At 51.9% G+C, this 12675-nt stretch overlaps 1 protein-coding gene across 2 annotated transcripts in view; it reads left to right on the forward strand.

Annotated features, from left to right (window-relative positions):
* Cpne5 (copine 5) overlaps positions 1 to 12675 on the forward strand; it is an 86892-nt gene that overhangs the window by 33909 nt on the left and 40308 nt on the right. Inside the window, exons 4-9 of one of the 2 annotated variants that reach the window (XM_026383645.2) lie at positions 3319 to 3422; positions 4334 to 4373; positions 4715 to 4791; positions 7575 to 7634; positions 9548 to 9598; positions 9869 to 9932. In XM_026383645.2, the coding sequence (XP_026239430.1) occupies positions 3319 to 3422; positions 4334 to 4373; positions 4715 to 4791; positions 7575 to 7634; positions 9548 to 9598; positions 9869 to 9932 (396 nt within the window). The remainder of the gene's footprint in view (positions 1 to 3318; positions 3423 to 4333; positions 4374 to 4714; positions 4792 to 7574; positions 7635 to 9547; positions 9599 to 9868; positions 9933 to 12675) is intronic. The other variant, XM_026383647.2, reaches the window with a different exon arrangement.

Consider the following 12675-nt stretch of genomic DNA (forward strand, 5'->3'; position numbering starts at 1 on the left):
CTTGCCTTCCCACCATATATCTGGTACCACCTGACCTTGAGGGTGTAGACCTGAGCCTGGCTTGTGCCTTGAGGTCAGCAATTCTTAGCCTTGTGACCCTGACAAGTCACTTAACTTTTCTGTCTTACCTTTGCTCATCACAAAGATGGGGGAGCCTCCCACCTGAAGCGGAGCGTCGTATGTGCGCAGTAAACATTGGCTTTTATCACCAGAAGCAAGCGGTGACTCTGGATTAGATACAGTGTTGGGTCATGGGCTGCAAAGATGGTGAGAACTTGGATTCTACTGCTGCCTGAGCAGCTCACAGACTGGTCGGGTATAAAGAGCCTCCTCAGGTCATCACCAGGCAGTGTGGAGTGCAGAGTGAGAGATTCTCAGAGAAACGCTGGCGGCTTGGGGCTGGGAGCAGGACTTTCAGGGAGCCAGGGCCCGAGCATCAGGAACTGGCCTGTGTGGAGGACCCAAGAGGCAGAGAGGCCGGGACAGGAGAGAGGTGCCTCAGGTGGCGTTGACTGGAATGAGAGGTGGATTCAGAGAGGACCAAGGGACAGGAAGGCTTCTCTGCTGACCCCACACTGCCTTGAGTGGGAGGTTCCTGTTACAGGTATCTAACTTCATCCAGGGCAGAAGGGGACACTCAGGGGAAGTTCCAGCTGCCCATGGCCACCCTGCATGCAAGGATCCTGGGTACTGGCATTTTTCTGGACTGGAAAGCCCCCCAAGAAGGGAGATTGATACTCAGAGGATTATTTGTTTATTGTGACAATTCTTTCCCAGTTCCAAAAGAAAAAAAAAAAAAAACCAAAACAACAACAAAAACATGCCAATGTATTTAGAAAGATTAACAATCTTTTAAAAATATTTTATCTTGTACCTGCGTGTCGCCTTCATTTTGAGACTCCGGGGATATTATAATGGCTAAGGCCCCTGCCTTCCTGGAGCACAAAGTACAGTGGTGTTTGTTGTTTTTTCAATTGTGAGAAAGACATACTGTAAACTTTGACATCATAATCCTTTAACGTGTACAGTTCAGTGGTGGTAAGTATATTCAGTGTTGTGAAGTCGGGTCTCTGGGCCTTTCTCATCCTGCAAGACTGAAACTCCAAACCCATCAAACACAGGTCCTTAACCTCCCACCAGGCCCCTAGGAGCACCCTTCTACTCTTTTTCTATGGACTTGGCTACTTAAGAGACCTCGTATAAGTGGACTCATACCATATTTGTCCTTTGTCTCTGTTTTCTTTCGCTTAGAATAATGTCCTCAAGGGTCTGGGGCTGTGGCTCAGTGGTAGAGCGCTCACCTGGCATGTGTGAGGCATTGGATTTGATTCTCAACACCGTATATAAATAAATGAATAAAATAAAGGTCCAGCAACATCTAAAAATAATTAAAATAAAAAAGAATAATGTCCTCAAGTTTTATCCATGTTGTAGTATGTGACAGGATTTTCTCCCTCTTAGGTTTAATCCTCCATTGAAAGTACAGTGGTTTTATACTTTACCTTTTAACCTCATACTCATATTTGTTTTTGAAAACAAATCTTGCCTAAAAAATCCAGAGTGTCATAAGCCAGGGATGGTAGTACATGCCTGTAATCCCAGTGGCTCGGGAGACTGAGGCAGGAGGATTGCAAGTTCAAAAGCAGCCTCAGCAACTTAGTGAGGCCCTAAGCAATCCAGTGAGACCCTGCCTCTAAATCAAATATAAAAAAAAAGGGCTGGGGGTGTGGCTCAGTGGATAAGCACCTCTAGGTTCAATCCCTGGTATCAAAACCCCAAAAAACTCCAGTGTATTGAACAGAGCGAGACTTTGATGGAATTGTGGGCTTAGAATCATGCCCACTGCCCTGCTTCATAGGAACTGAGAATCCAGTGGACCACAGTCTAGTCCAGCAGTTCTCCAAGTGGGTCCACAGACCAGCAGCAGCAGCATCTCCTGGGGACTTTGTAAAATGCAGACTCTCGGGCCCCGCTCCAGACCTGCTAAATGGGAACCTGTGGACCGAAGTCCATGATCTGTGTTTAACAAGTCCTCTAGATGTTTCTGATATCCAGAGATGGAGTGTGACTTGCCCAAAGCCATTTGGGGAATTTAATGGGATTCAGTTATTAAGTGTCTGCTGTATGCAAAGTTCTAGAGTGTCTACTCAAGGAAATCAAGAAAATCCAATCTCTGTATAGTAAAAAATCTATTGCCAAGTAACAAATGACCCTAGAACATGTGGTTTAAACAGGGTTGGGAATCTGGGTGCCGCTTTGCTGGGTCCTCTGGTGTGGGGTTTCTCACAAAGCTCTGGCCAAGGTATTGACTGGGACCTACCTACGTGGTCACATCAAGGTGCAGCCAGACAGGCTTTGCTTCCCAGCTAGGGGGTTGGCGCAGGCTCTCGCTGGTGAGTGGACACCCCAGCTCCCTACTGGCTGTTGGCCCGAGGCCTCCCTCATTTCCTTGCCATCCCCTCTGCAGGGCAGCTCACATCACGACAGCTGGCCTCATCAAAGTGACAGAACTACCGAGGGCACCCAGGATGGAAGTCATAGTCATTTATAATATAAACTCACAGGTGACATCCTATGACTTGTGCAATGGTCCGTTCATAGAATTGTGTTACCACTGGGCTGGAATTGCAGCTCAGAGGTAGAGCCCTCGCCTAGCATGGGTGAGGCCCTGTGATGCTCAGCACCACATAGAAATAAGTAAATAAAATAAAGGCCTGTCAACAACTAAAAATTATTTTAAAAAAAAGAAGAAGTGTGTCACCAGGTCATTCCATATATAAGAGGGGGTTACCGAAGGCGGGCATCTTTTAGGATATGGCCTCCTGCCAGCTGCTGTCTCGGCCTGGTGCTTACAATCAGGGCATTACATAAATACACATCTAAGCGTGAAATCCGTCAGAGATGTCCGGAGGTCATAGGGTGGGTTCAGGTTCATTGGAGACTCAGAGAAGTAAAACTCTGTGGTTGGAGGAATCAGAAAGGTTTCCTGGAGGAGGTGGCATTAGCAATGGGCCTTGAGGAATGGGGGACATGCCACTGGCAGAGAAGGGGAGGCCAGGGAAAGGGCGTGGCTGGTGTGAAGTCAGGAGGCAGGACCGAGAAGGGCCTGCTGAGGTGTCCCCGCCATCCAACTTGAGCAGAGCCTCGGTGGAAAGAGAATGAAGCCCCCTTGAGCTTGGCGCCCCAATGCGGATGGTTTTGGTTGACAAGTGAAGTGCACACCTTGACTGGGAGGGGACAGGGACAGGAGCCCGCGGAGGCAGGACTGCGGGACCACAGCCCAGGGCTCCCTCCTGACCCACGCATCTTGTCTTACAGTTCGGGCGCACCGAAGTCATCGACAACACGCTCAACCCCGACTTTGTGCGCAAGTTCATCGTGGATTACTTCTTTGAGGAAAAGCAGAACCTCCGTTTTGATCTGTAAGTGGAAAGGGGAGCTGGAGCTGCGGCTGGGAGGAGGACCCAGGGCCAGGATATGGGGCTGCAGGACCTGGCTAGCAGGAGCCCTCTACCTGGGGAGGTGGGAGGAGCTGTGATATCCAGGGAAGCCCAAGATTGGCAGGTTAAAAGTGACAGTTGGCTGAAGTCCATCTCCAGCCTCAACAGGACTGAGAAAGGGGGCGCAGCAGCAAGAACCAAGACACCCCTCCCCCAAAGTGTCTCAGTTGACTGTGGGAGGCACAAGAAGCTGCCTGGTTCCTGGGGGACTGTCCACTCTGGAAAGATCTTGGGGATTCCTCTAGGCTTCTCCTCTGAGTGCCCTTTTCTCTCCTGGAAGCTGAGAGGTACCCACACCTCTTGCTCTGTCACAGCATGTTCTGCAGCCCATGGCAGAGAAGTCACCTGGTGACATTTTGGAACGTGCCCAGAAGCTAGGAAGGCCGGCTGGGTGCAGGCTGGATGGTTATGCCTGCCTCCTTCATGGGGGACCAGGCTCCTTCGTGAGTGGGCAGGCTGGGCAGGCCTGGGCAAGGTGAAGCCATAGGGAAGGTCAAGGCAAGGTCAAAGGCCAGGTCTGGAGCTTCCCTTGCCTGGGAAGCTGGGGAACAGAGAGTGATGGGCGTGGTGGTTCAGCCACCTGTGAGCCAGCGGGGTGGCAGAGCTCATCTGTTTCATGTTTGCAGTTTTTAATGGGGTATAACATACAGCAGAGTGCACAAATCTCTAGTCGGCCCCAGGGTACACTTTACCCCCAGATCAACAGCCGGCACCCGTTCCTGCCCTTGCTCCAGTGTTGGAGGCTGTTGGGTTGGGGGAGGTGCTGATAGTGCTCAGGCAGGGGTGGGCAGGATGTCCCCACCTGCTCCACCCTCTCTCTGTGTTCCTTGTAGATATGACGTTGACTCCAAGAGCCCTGATTTGTCCAAACACGTGAGTTCTGCTATAACGACCCTGAGTGTCCATATTTCTTTTTATTTATTTTTTAGTTGGACACAATACCTTTATTTTGTGTATTTATTTTTATGTGGTGCTGAGGATCGAACCCAGGGCCTCAGGCATGCTAGGCAAACCCTCTACTGCTGAGCCACAACCCCAGCCCCTCATGTTTCTTAACTGCTGTGTCTTGGGGTGTGCTCGGGCTTCCTTCACTGTGACGGTGTGTGTCTAATGCTGTGTCTTGTTACTTCGGAGCCCCCTCCCTTCCCTGGGCCAGCCGGTGAGGGTGGGGGCCTGACTGTGACACTGGTCTCCTTTGTCTCCTGGATATATAGGACTTCCTGGGCCAGGCCTTCTGCACCCTTGGAGAGATCGTGGGGTCCTCTGGAAGCCGCCTGGAGAAGCCCCTCACGTAAGTGCAGCAGGGGGTACAGCCTTCTGGGGTGCTTAGCCAGCCACCGTCCAACTTCCTGCCGCCCTGCTGAGGGCTGGCTGAGGGTGGTGACTCAGCCACAGGGGACATTTGCAGGGAATAAGGAGACCCATGGGCTCTGCTCTCAAAGGGTTTCTAAGCCAGTTATCCTGGAGAGAAACCAAGTGGGTTATTCAAGTCCCAAAGTCCCAGAAGACACTTCTTATCCATTTTCAGTCCCACTCCTATCCTTGCATGGGTGGGGGAGGGGAAAGGAACCCCAGCACCAGGAGGTAGCTTGCCCCAGGCCACAGGAAGTGGGAGAGCTCTCAAATTTGAACCCAGGACTCGACTCTGCTCCCATAGCGTTTTCCTGGGATCGTTCACCACTCATTGTAGGCTGGAGCCCAGGGCGGTGAGGCCCTTCCCGTCCTGCCCTGCCTCTCACCCATGTATCGTGGGACTAAAGGTGCTTTAGAGGAAAGCAATTGCCCTGAGCAGGGTCTGGGATGAGGACCCAGGTTTCCCCATAGAACCTGAGAGTGGTTTCAGGGACCTGCTGGGGCAGCCAGGCAGGACAGTTACCTCTCTTTGTCTCTATTTCTGAGGAAGCCCTAGGGGCAAGGCCCAGGCAAGAGCAGCCACCTGTGGACTGGGACAAGTGTCTAGGCCACAGGGCCCACTTGCTTCTGCCAAGTTCCCACTAGACACTGTCCCCTTCCTGTGGTTCATGACGTGTGTGTGTGTGTGTGTGTGTGTGTGTGTGTGTGTGTTTGGAATCTCTCCTAGTTCCTTATCTGTGACCCCTGATAACTATGTGGTAACTTCAGGGTCCCCAGAAATCTCTGTGTTCTCAGAAAATAATGACAATAGCTATTGTATATTGAGGACTGGGGAAAACTCAAGTTTGGGGAGTTCTGAAAATTAAAGTATTTGAGAACCTTTTCAAAAAAAAAAAAAAAAAAGGATACAAAATTCTCTTGCTACCCCCTGCCTTGAACGTATCCTTAACCATTTTTGATTATGATTCTTTGGTCTTTCTCTACCTGAGAAGGAGATTGGCTGTTTCGGTGTTGACCTTGTGCTCAGTCTACCCGTCCCTGGGCCTTTGACCTTTACCGCAGCCCCTTCTGCCTGCACCCCACCCCCTCCATGACTCTCCTGGCATGGCCTGGTGCCAGTGCCCAGGCATGAGTGTTTCTGTGCCCACTTGTCATCCGGGTCTGTCTCTTGCCTGCTGCCCCCTGACCACAGTTTCTGGGGTGGGCCTGAGGACAATTCTACAGGAGATGGCTTGGGAGCTGAGCCCTAAAGGACACACAGGATAGAAAACAGAGGTTGATGGAGGTGCCCGTGGAGGAGGGGACCTTTCACCCCACTGAAGGCTCTGTGTCTAAGTTTAGTTGTCTCCATGACTAAACCTGTTCCCAGCTCCTGTTTACTGGGCATCTATTCTGGGCCAGACACAGGGGTCAGTGTTTTGCTTATGAAATCTGTAGAGTCGGTGCTGAGTATCCATGGATTTCACATCTATGGATTCAACCAACTGCAGATGGTTGAATATTCAGGAGAAAAAGTTGGGTCTATACTGAATACATACAAATTTCTTCCTTCCTTCCTTCCTTCTTTCCTTCCTTCCTTCCTTCCTTCCTTTATTTCTTTCTTTCTTTCTCGAACCCAGACATATCCCAAGCCCCTTTTAATTTTTTTAAATTTTGGAACAGAGTCTCATTTAGTTGTCCAGGCTGACCTTGAACTTGAGATTCTCCTGCCTTCCCAGTTGCTGGGATTACAGGTGTCACCACCATGCCTGGCTCGACTACTTCTTGTCATTTTCCCCTAAGCAATATCAGTATAACAACTATTTATAAAGCACTTACATTATGGCAGGTATTGCAAGTAATCGAGAGATGACTTAAAGTGCACGGGTGGATTTGTGCAAGGTGAATGCAGACCTGCACCACTTTATGTGAGACACTTGAGCAGCCAAGGCTGTTGTTATGCAGGGGGGTCCTGGAAGGATTCCTTACAGACACAGAGGGACCGCGACTCTCCTAGTTTACTGCCCTGTTGCAGTAAATGCTATAGAGTGAGTGAATTAAATAACAGAAGCTTAGTTTCTCAAAATTCTGAAGCTAGAAGTCCAAGATCAAGATGGCACAGAGTTGGTTTCTTCAGAACCCTGTTCCTCGGCTTGCGGATGGTTGCATCTTCCTCTTTGTCTTCACGTGGTCCCTCCATATCTGTGGCCTCCTCTCTCCTTAAAAAGACATCAGTCTTTTAAGACCCACCATATGACCTCATTTTACCCTAATTGCCTCTTGAAGGGCCCCATCTCAGTCACATTCTGAGGTGCTGCAGGCTAAAGACTAGTATATGAGTTTGTGGAGGCCACAGTTCAACAACATGATCTCGGGTGATTCTTTCTCCCCATTTCACAGGCTGGACACTGAGGTTCATGATGTAGAACAGCAATTCCCAGGCTGCAGCAGGCGTCAGGGTCCCCTGGGGCACAGGTTGTGGGCTCTGTCCCCCTGGAGTTTCTGACGGGCAGGTCGGGGTGGGTTATTCCCAGGGGATGCTGGTGCTGCTCCTTCTGGGGCCACTTGAAGACTAACTCGTCCCGGCTTCACACCAGAGTTTGACAAGACCTCTCCTTCCCTGGTCTGTGGCTTTTGGTCCAGGACAGGAACTCGTCTCTAAGCATCCCAATGTCAAGTGCTCTGGCCTCTCTGGAGCAGGACACTGGGCTCATGGCCGGCGCTGTCTCCCTGTCTCCACAGGATAGGAGCCTTCAGCCTGAACTCCAGGACCGGCAAACCCATGCCAGCTGTGTCCAACGGGTAGGTCACCAGACATCTCTGGCCCTGGGGTCTTCTGACATTCAGCCCACTGCAGGGGACACCTGAGTCAGGTCTCAGTTCTGGATCCCACAACTCAGCCCTGGCGAAGGAGACAGAGAGAGGGTCCTGGGTCCCTCTGCAGGGTCCCAGATGGAGATCCCCGTGCTGTAGCCAGCCCCTCCCCCATCCAGGCCAGAGCTGGAGCATCCAGAACCCCAGTGGCTCTTGGGACTTCAGGGGCAGGTTGGAGCTCTGAGTTGGGGGCTGTCTCCAGGAATGAGCAGGCCTGGGCACTCTGCATCCCTTCCCCTCTCCCTGGCCTGTGTCCCCCACCGCCCTTCCCCTGCCTTCTCTTTACCCTCTCCCCTTCCCCGGGATTTGGTTTCCTCTGCCGGATGCCAGCTTCCTCCTCCACCCCCAGAGCAGGCCCAGCCCATCCCCTTTCACATACACCTGCCACTAGGTGGACCAGCTTCGCCCCCACTCCCTGCCCACCCTGACCATAACTCTGTTCTGGCTGCCTGCAGATGTGGGCAGGGCAGAGCCCCTGAGCCCCCCCCCCCTCAGCCTGGCTTCCTCCTCACACTGGTGGGGGGAGGGTGGGAGCTTTGCTGGGAGGGGCCTCTGGCGGAAGTGCCTTTGGCTGGGAGAGCAGGGCTCCCCTGGCCTTCCAGGTTTGGCCACCAAAGCTGCTGCATGTGGGAAGGGACCTCCAGGGGAGCCAGGGCTGCTCCCAGCCCAGGGAGAGTAGGTGACAGTAACTGCAGAGACAGGGGGAGGAGAAAGTCCAGAGGGAGGGAGGGGGAGAGGAAGGAAGGCCAGGCCTGTGGGAGCAGGTTGGGGCTGGAGAGGAGGGAAAGAGAGATCAGAAATAGAAGAAGGACTCAGAGGCAAAGAGAGGAACAGATGGAGAAGCACAGGGCGGAGGAGGCTGGTGTGGAGGACTCTCTCCGCCTGGTCACACGAACCACGTCTTACTACCGTGGAGCACCGACCAGCAGGCGGGCAGGGCCTGGGCAGTCAGCTCGGGTGCTCAAGTCTAGGGGACAAGCCGGCAGCACTGCACCTGCCTGGAGCAGGGGAGGCAGCAGGTGTGGCCCCTGCTCTGTCCACCCCGTGGGGAAGACCTGGGATGGCTGGTCAGCCCCCACCCTCTGGGGCCAGCTCCCTTCCTCCCCTGCCTCCCCTCTCTCAGGAGCTGCTCCCTCCAAAAGCTGGTGCTGGAAAGAGCTTCATCAGTGGTTCTCAAAGTGTGTTCCACAGACAGCGGCCCTGGGGCTGAGGCGGGGGCAGGACAGGATTTGACAAGCTTTGCACAATCATGAAGCAAAGGATGCAGGGAGGGAAATGATGTCCAGGGAGGTCCTGCTCGGTGCCAGGCTCTGGGTGTGCATATAGTAAAATGGATGCTACAATTACACTTATTTGTGGGCGAGGAAAGAGGAAGGAGTCACACAACTGCTCACAGCCTGACCTTTTCACCTCTCCCTCCCATTGGCCCCTGACTGCACCAGGATCTGCCTCCTCCCAGTACCAAGCATCAGAGTGGGATGGGCTGGTGCCTGGGGGAAGGGGGCCCACCTGATAAGGGGCCCCCTGAGTGGAGCCACTCCCTGGGATTTGCCCTCCTGGAGGGGACTCTCCACTGTGGCTGTTGTCCCTGCTGCCCAGCTCAGTGAGGAGCTGCATGGATGGCTGGACTCTCTCAACCCCAGGAGACCCCAGCCAAGAATTCCAGAGTACGCAGCCATGGGAGAGATCCACTGACACGACCCAGCTCTCCTGCCTTGCCCCCTCTTGCTGCTCTCCCTCCCATGACAAATCAGAGTGGCTCAGAGCTTGAACATTCTGGGACCCTGGGGTCAGCCGGGTGCAGGGTGGGGTGGTTAGCCCACCAGGTCTTTTGCCCACAGAAGTGGTCTTTGGATGGAAAGTTTGAGAACCACTGGTCTGGAAGCCTCTGGGTGAGTCTGGATGCTTTGGGGATCCTAGGGCCGTGTGGCAGACACCAGCCTCCCTGGCGGGCTCTGGGAGCAGGGGATGGGCAGCTCTGGAACTGAGGGCCTGGCCCCAGGAGGATGCATCAGGCCACACTGCCACATGCATTTCAGGAGACGCTGTCTTCTCAGGGGCTCTGGGGCAGATCCACCAGCCGGGGGGGTGGACCCGATTTTGGGGGGTCAGGTTTAGCTCTGTCTTTGTCTGGCTTTCCATTCTTTCATCTTCTCTCCCAGTGGTGTCCCGGGGAAGAAATGTGGCACCATCATCCTGTCTGCTGAGGAGCTCAGCAACTGCAGGGTGAGTGGCAGAGGGACTTCGCAACCAATGGGATCTGGTGGGGGTAGGGCAATGACAGAGGGTAGGCGGCTTCCTTGTGACCTGGTGTCCCAGCTCCTGAGTCTGAACCGGCTGGAGCTGGAAGGTGATTCCCTTTTACCCCAGCTCAGAGTGAGGCCCTGGCAGGGGCGGGGGACTGGTCAGTGGCAGAACTGAGCCCCGAGCCCTGGTCCCCAGGCTCCCACACACCAGGGCTACTTCCAGTCCTTGTCATGTGTCCTTGAGCCAAGACTGCCCTGGCACCAGCCCTGGTGATGGAGGGGACTTTTCAGTCATGGGCACTTGACATTTGCCTGTCACTTTTCATTTTGTCTCCGGGATAGGGTGACAGCCCTCTGTGGGGTTGGAGTGAGTGTGTGTACGCGCGCGTGCATGCGTATGTGTGCGCGTGCATGCGTGTGTGTGTGTGCGCATGCATGCGTGTGTGTGTGTGTGCAGTGTGTGTGTGTGTGTGTGTGTGCGTGCATGCGCATGCGTGTTGAGAAGCCAGTCTGCAGTCCCAGGCCGCCCTTGTTTTGCTTCCCCTATAGAACAAGAGAGAAGCAGGAGGTGGGGACATCGAAGGGGTGGCTGAGCACCCCAAGAAGGGGCTCAGGGATCTGATGGTTAATAATGCTCATAAATATCATAATGATGGTAGATATTTGTCAAGTGGTGGGTTTTTTACATAACTTATATCTCTACTCCTGATAATAATCCTAAGAGGCGGGTACTAAAATGTCATTACTGCTTTATAGATAGGGAAATAACTAAAACATTATTCCCATTTTATCAGAGAGGCTAAGTCACCTTTTTAAGGACCCTAAGAAACAGTGTCATGGGTTCTGATCAAGGTCAGCCTGATTCTAAAATCTGGGCTTGTCCTCCAAACCCAGAGGGCCACATAAGTTAACGAGGTACCTCAGGTGGGAAGTGGTGGGTTGTGGGGAGAAGAGGAGGAGGCGAGGACAGGGGCTGGAGGGCCCCTGTCACTCCAAGGCACAGCCTGGGACATCCCGGGTCCGGGCTTCCGTTGGGGCTGAGTGGGGGCTGAGGAGAATAAGTGAGACTTTCTGACCTCTGGACAGTGTAACTCTCCTATTGGTGCTGGGGATCGAACCCGGGGTGTTCCACCACTGAGCTGCATCCCCAGCCCTTTTTATTTTGAGACAGGGTCTCACTGAGCTCCTGAGGCTGGCCTTAAACTTGTGATCCTTCAGCTTCAGCCTCCCAAATATTATAGATGAGGGCCACTGCACCAGGCAAAACAGAAAAAAATGTTTTACTTATTATGAATTCATTTAAAAGTAACACATTTTCTGACTGAGCCCAGTGGCACATGCCCGTAATCCTAGCAACTTGGAGGCCCAAGGCAGAGGATCACAAGTTCGAGGCCAGCCTGGGCAATGTAGTGATAACTTGTTTCAAAATAAAAAAATAAATAAAAGGACTGAGAACCGTAGCTCAGAGTTAAAACTGGGTTTATTACCTTAGTTAAATCCCAAGTTAAGGGGGAGGGGAAAAAAAAATCCCAAGTTAAAAAAAAAATTCTTCTAAAAAAAATAGCTGTATTTTTTTAAACAGTCTCTTTGGTGAAAAGAGTGGCCTTGTTTTACCCCACCACATCCCTCCCCTTTTTTTTTTTTTTTTTTTTTTTTAAGAGAGAGTGAGAGAGGAGAGAGAGAGAGAGAGAGAGAATTTTTAATATTTATTTTTTAGTTCTCGGCGGACACAACATCTTTGTTGGTATGTGGTGCTGAGGATTGAACCCGGGCCGCACGCATGCCAGGCGAGCGCGCTACCGCTTGAGCCACATCCCCAGCCCCCACATCCCTCCCCTTATTCCAGTGCTGGGGATTTGAACCCAGGGCCTCCTAGATGCTGGCTAGGCAGGTATCTACCATGGAGCTACATTCCACCCCCTTGTTTTACATTTTTTACAAATTTCTTTAATGTCCAGCTTCTTAGAAGACAGATGAAGGAAGCAGGGTGGAGCTCAGTGGTAGAGCACAACCTTAGCACTTGGAGGCCCCAGTTTCCATCCCCAGCACCACACACAAAAATAGACAGCTGGATGCTCATATCCAGTCTGCAGTCAATCTGTTGTGATATCAGTTATGTAACCTCTAGGAAACTCTTTGCTTTGCATTATGACAACAATAGCTTTGACCTCATGGACCCCTCTTCTCCCAGATTTCCTGGTCTAAATCTTGAGAACTGCTAGAATAGGGGCATAATAGTGTTAGCTGACATTAATTGAGCAATTATTATTCTGGACCACACACTGTGCTAAGTGGTTGTCTTATTTATCTGATGTATTATGATATATGTAGTATGATATATTATAATATCTCATGTATTATGATCCTCAATTTATAGATGAGGAAACCGCAGCACCGAGAGATTAGGTGACCTGTCCCAGGTTACACAGCCACCGAATTTGAAGATATTTGAACCTAGGCAATCTGGTTCTAGAGCCAAGGTCTTTAACCACTAGCTATTGGGTCACAAACTCTGCTTTCAGTTGGAGACTAAGACATAGGAAAACAGAATTGATGATACAGGGCAGCAATGAGATGACCAAAGACACTCAAGTGCAGCTGCTTATTCTGGTGCTGCTCTTCTGTTTACCTGGAGGCTCTGGGGGAATCAACCTCACCCACTGTGTCCCCAGCACAGGGCTGACTGCGCAGTAGGTGTTCATTGAGAAGCTATTATGAATCGT

The sequence above is a fragment of the Urocitellus parryii genome, chromosome 8 (assembly GCF_045843805.1).
Source record: "Urocitellus parryii isolate mUroPar1 chromosome 8, mUroPar1.hap1, whole genome shotgun sequence".
Lineage (NCBI taxonomy): Eukaryota > Metazoa > Chordata > Mammalia > Rodentia > Sciuridae > Urocitellus > Urocitellus parryii.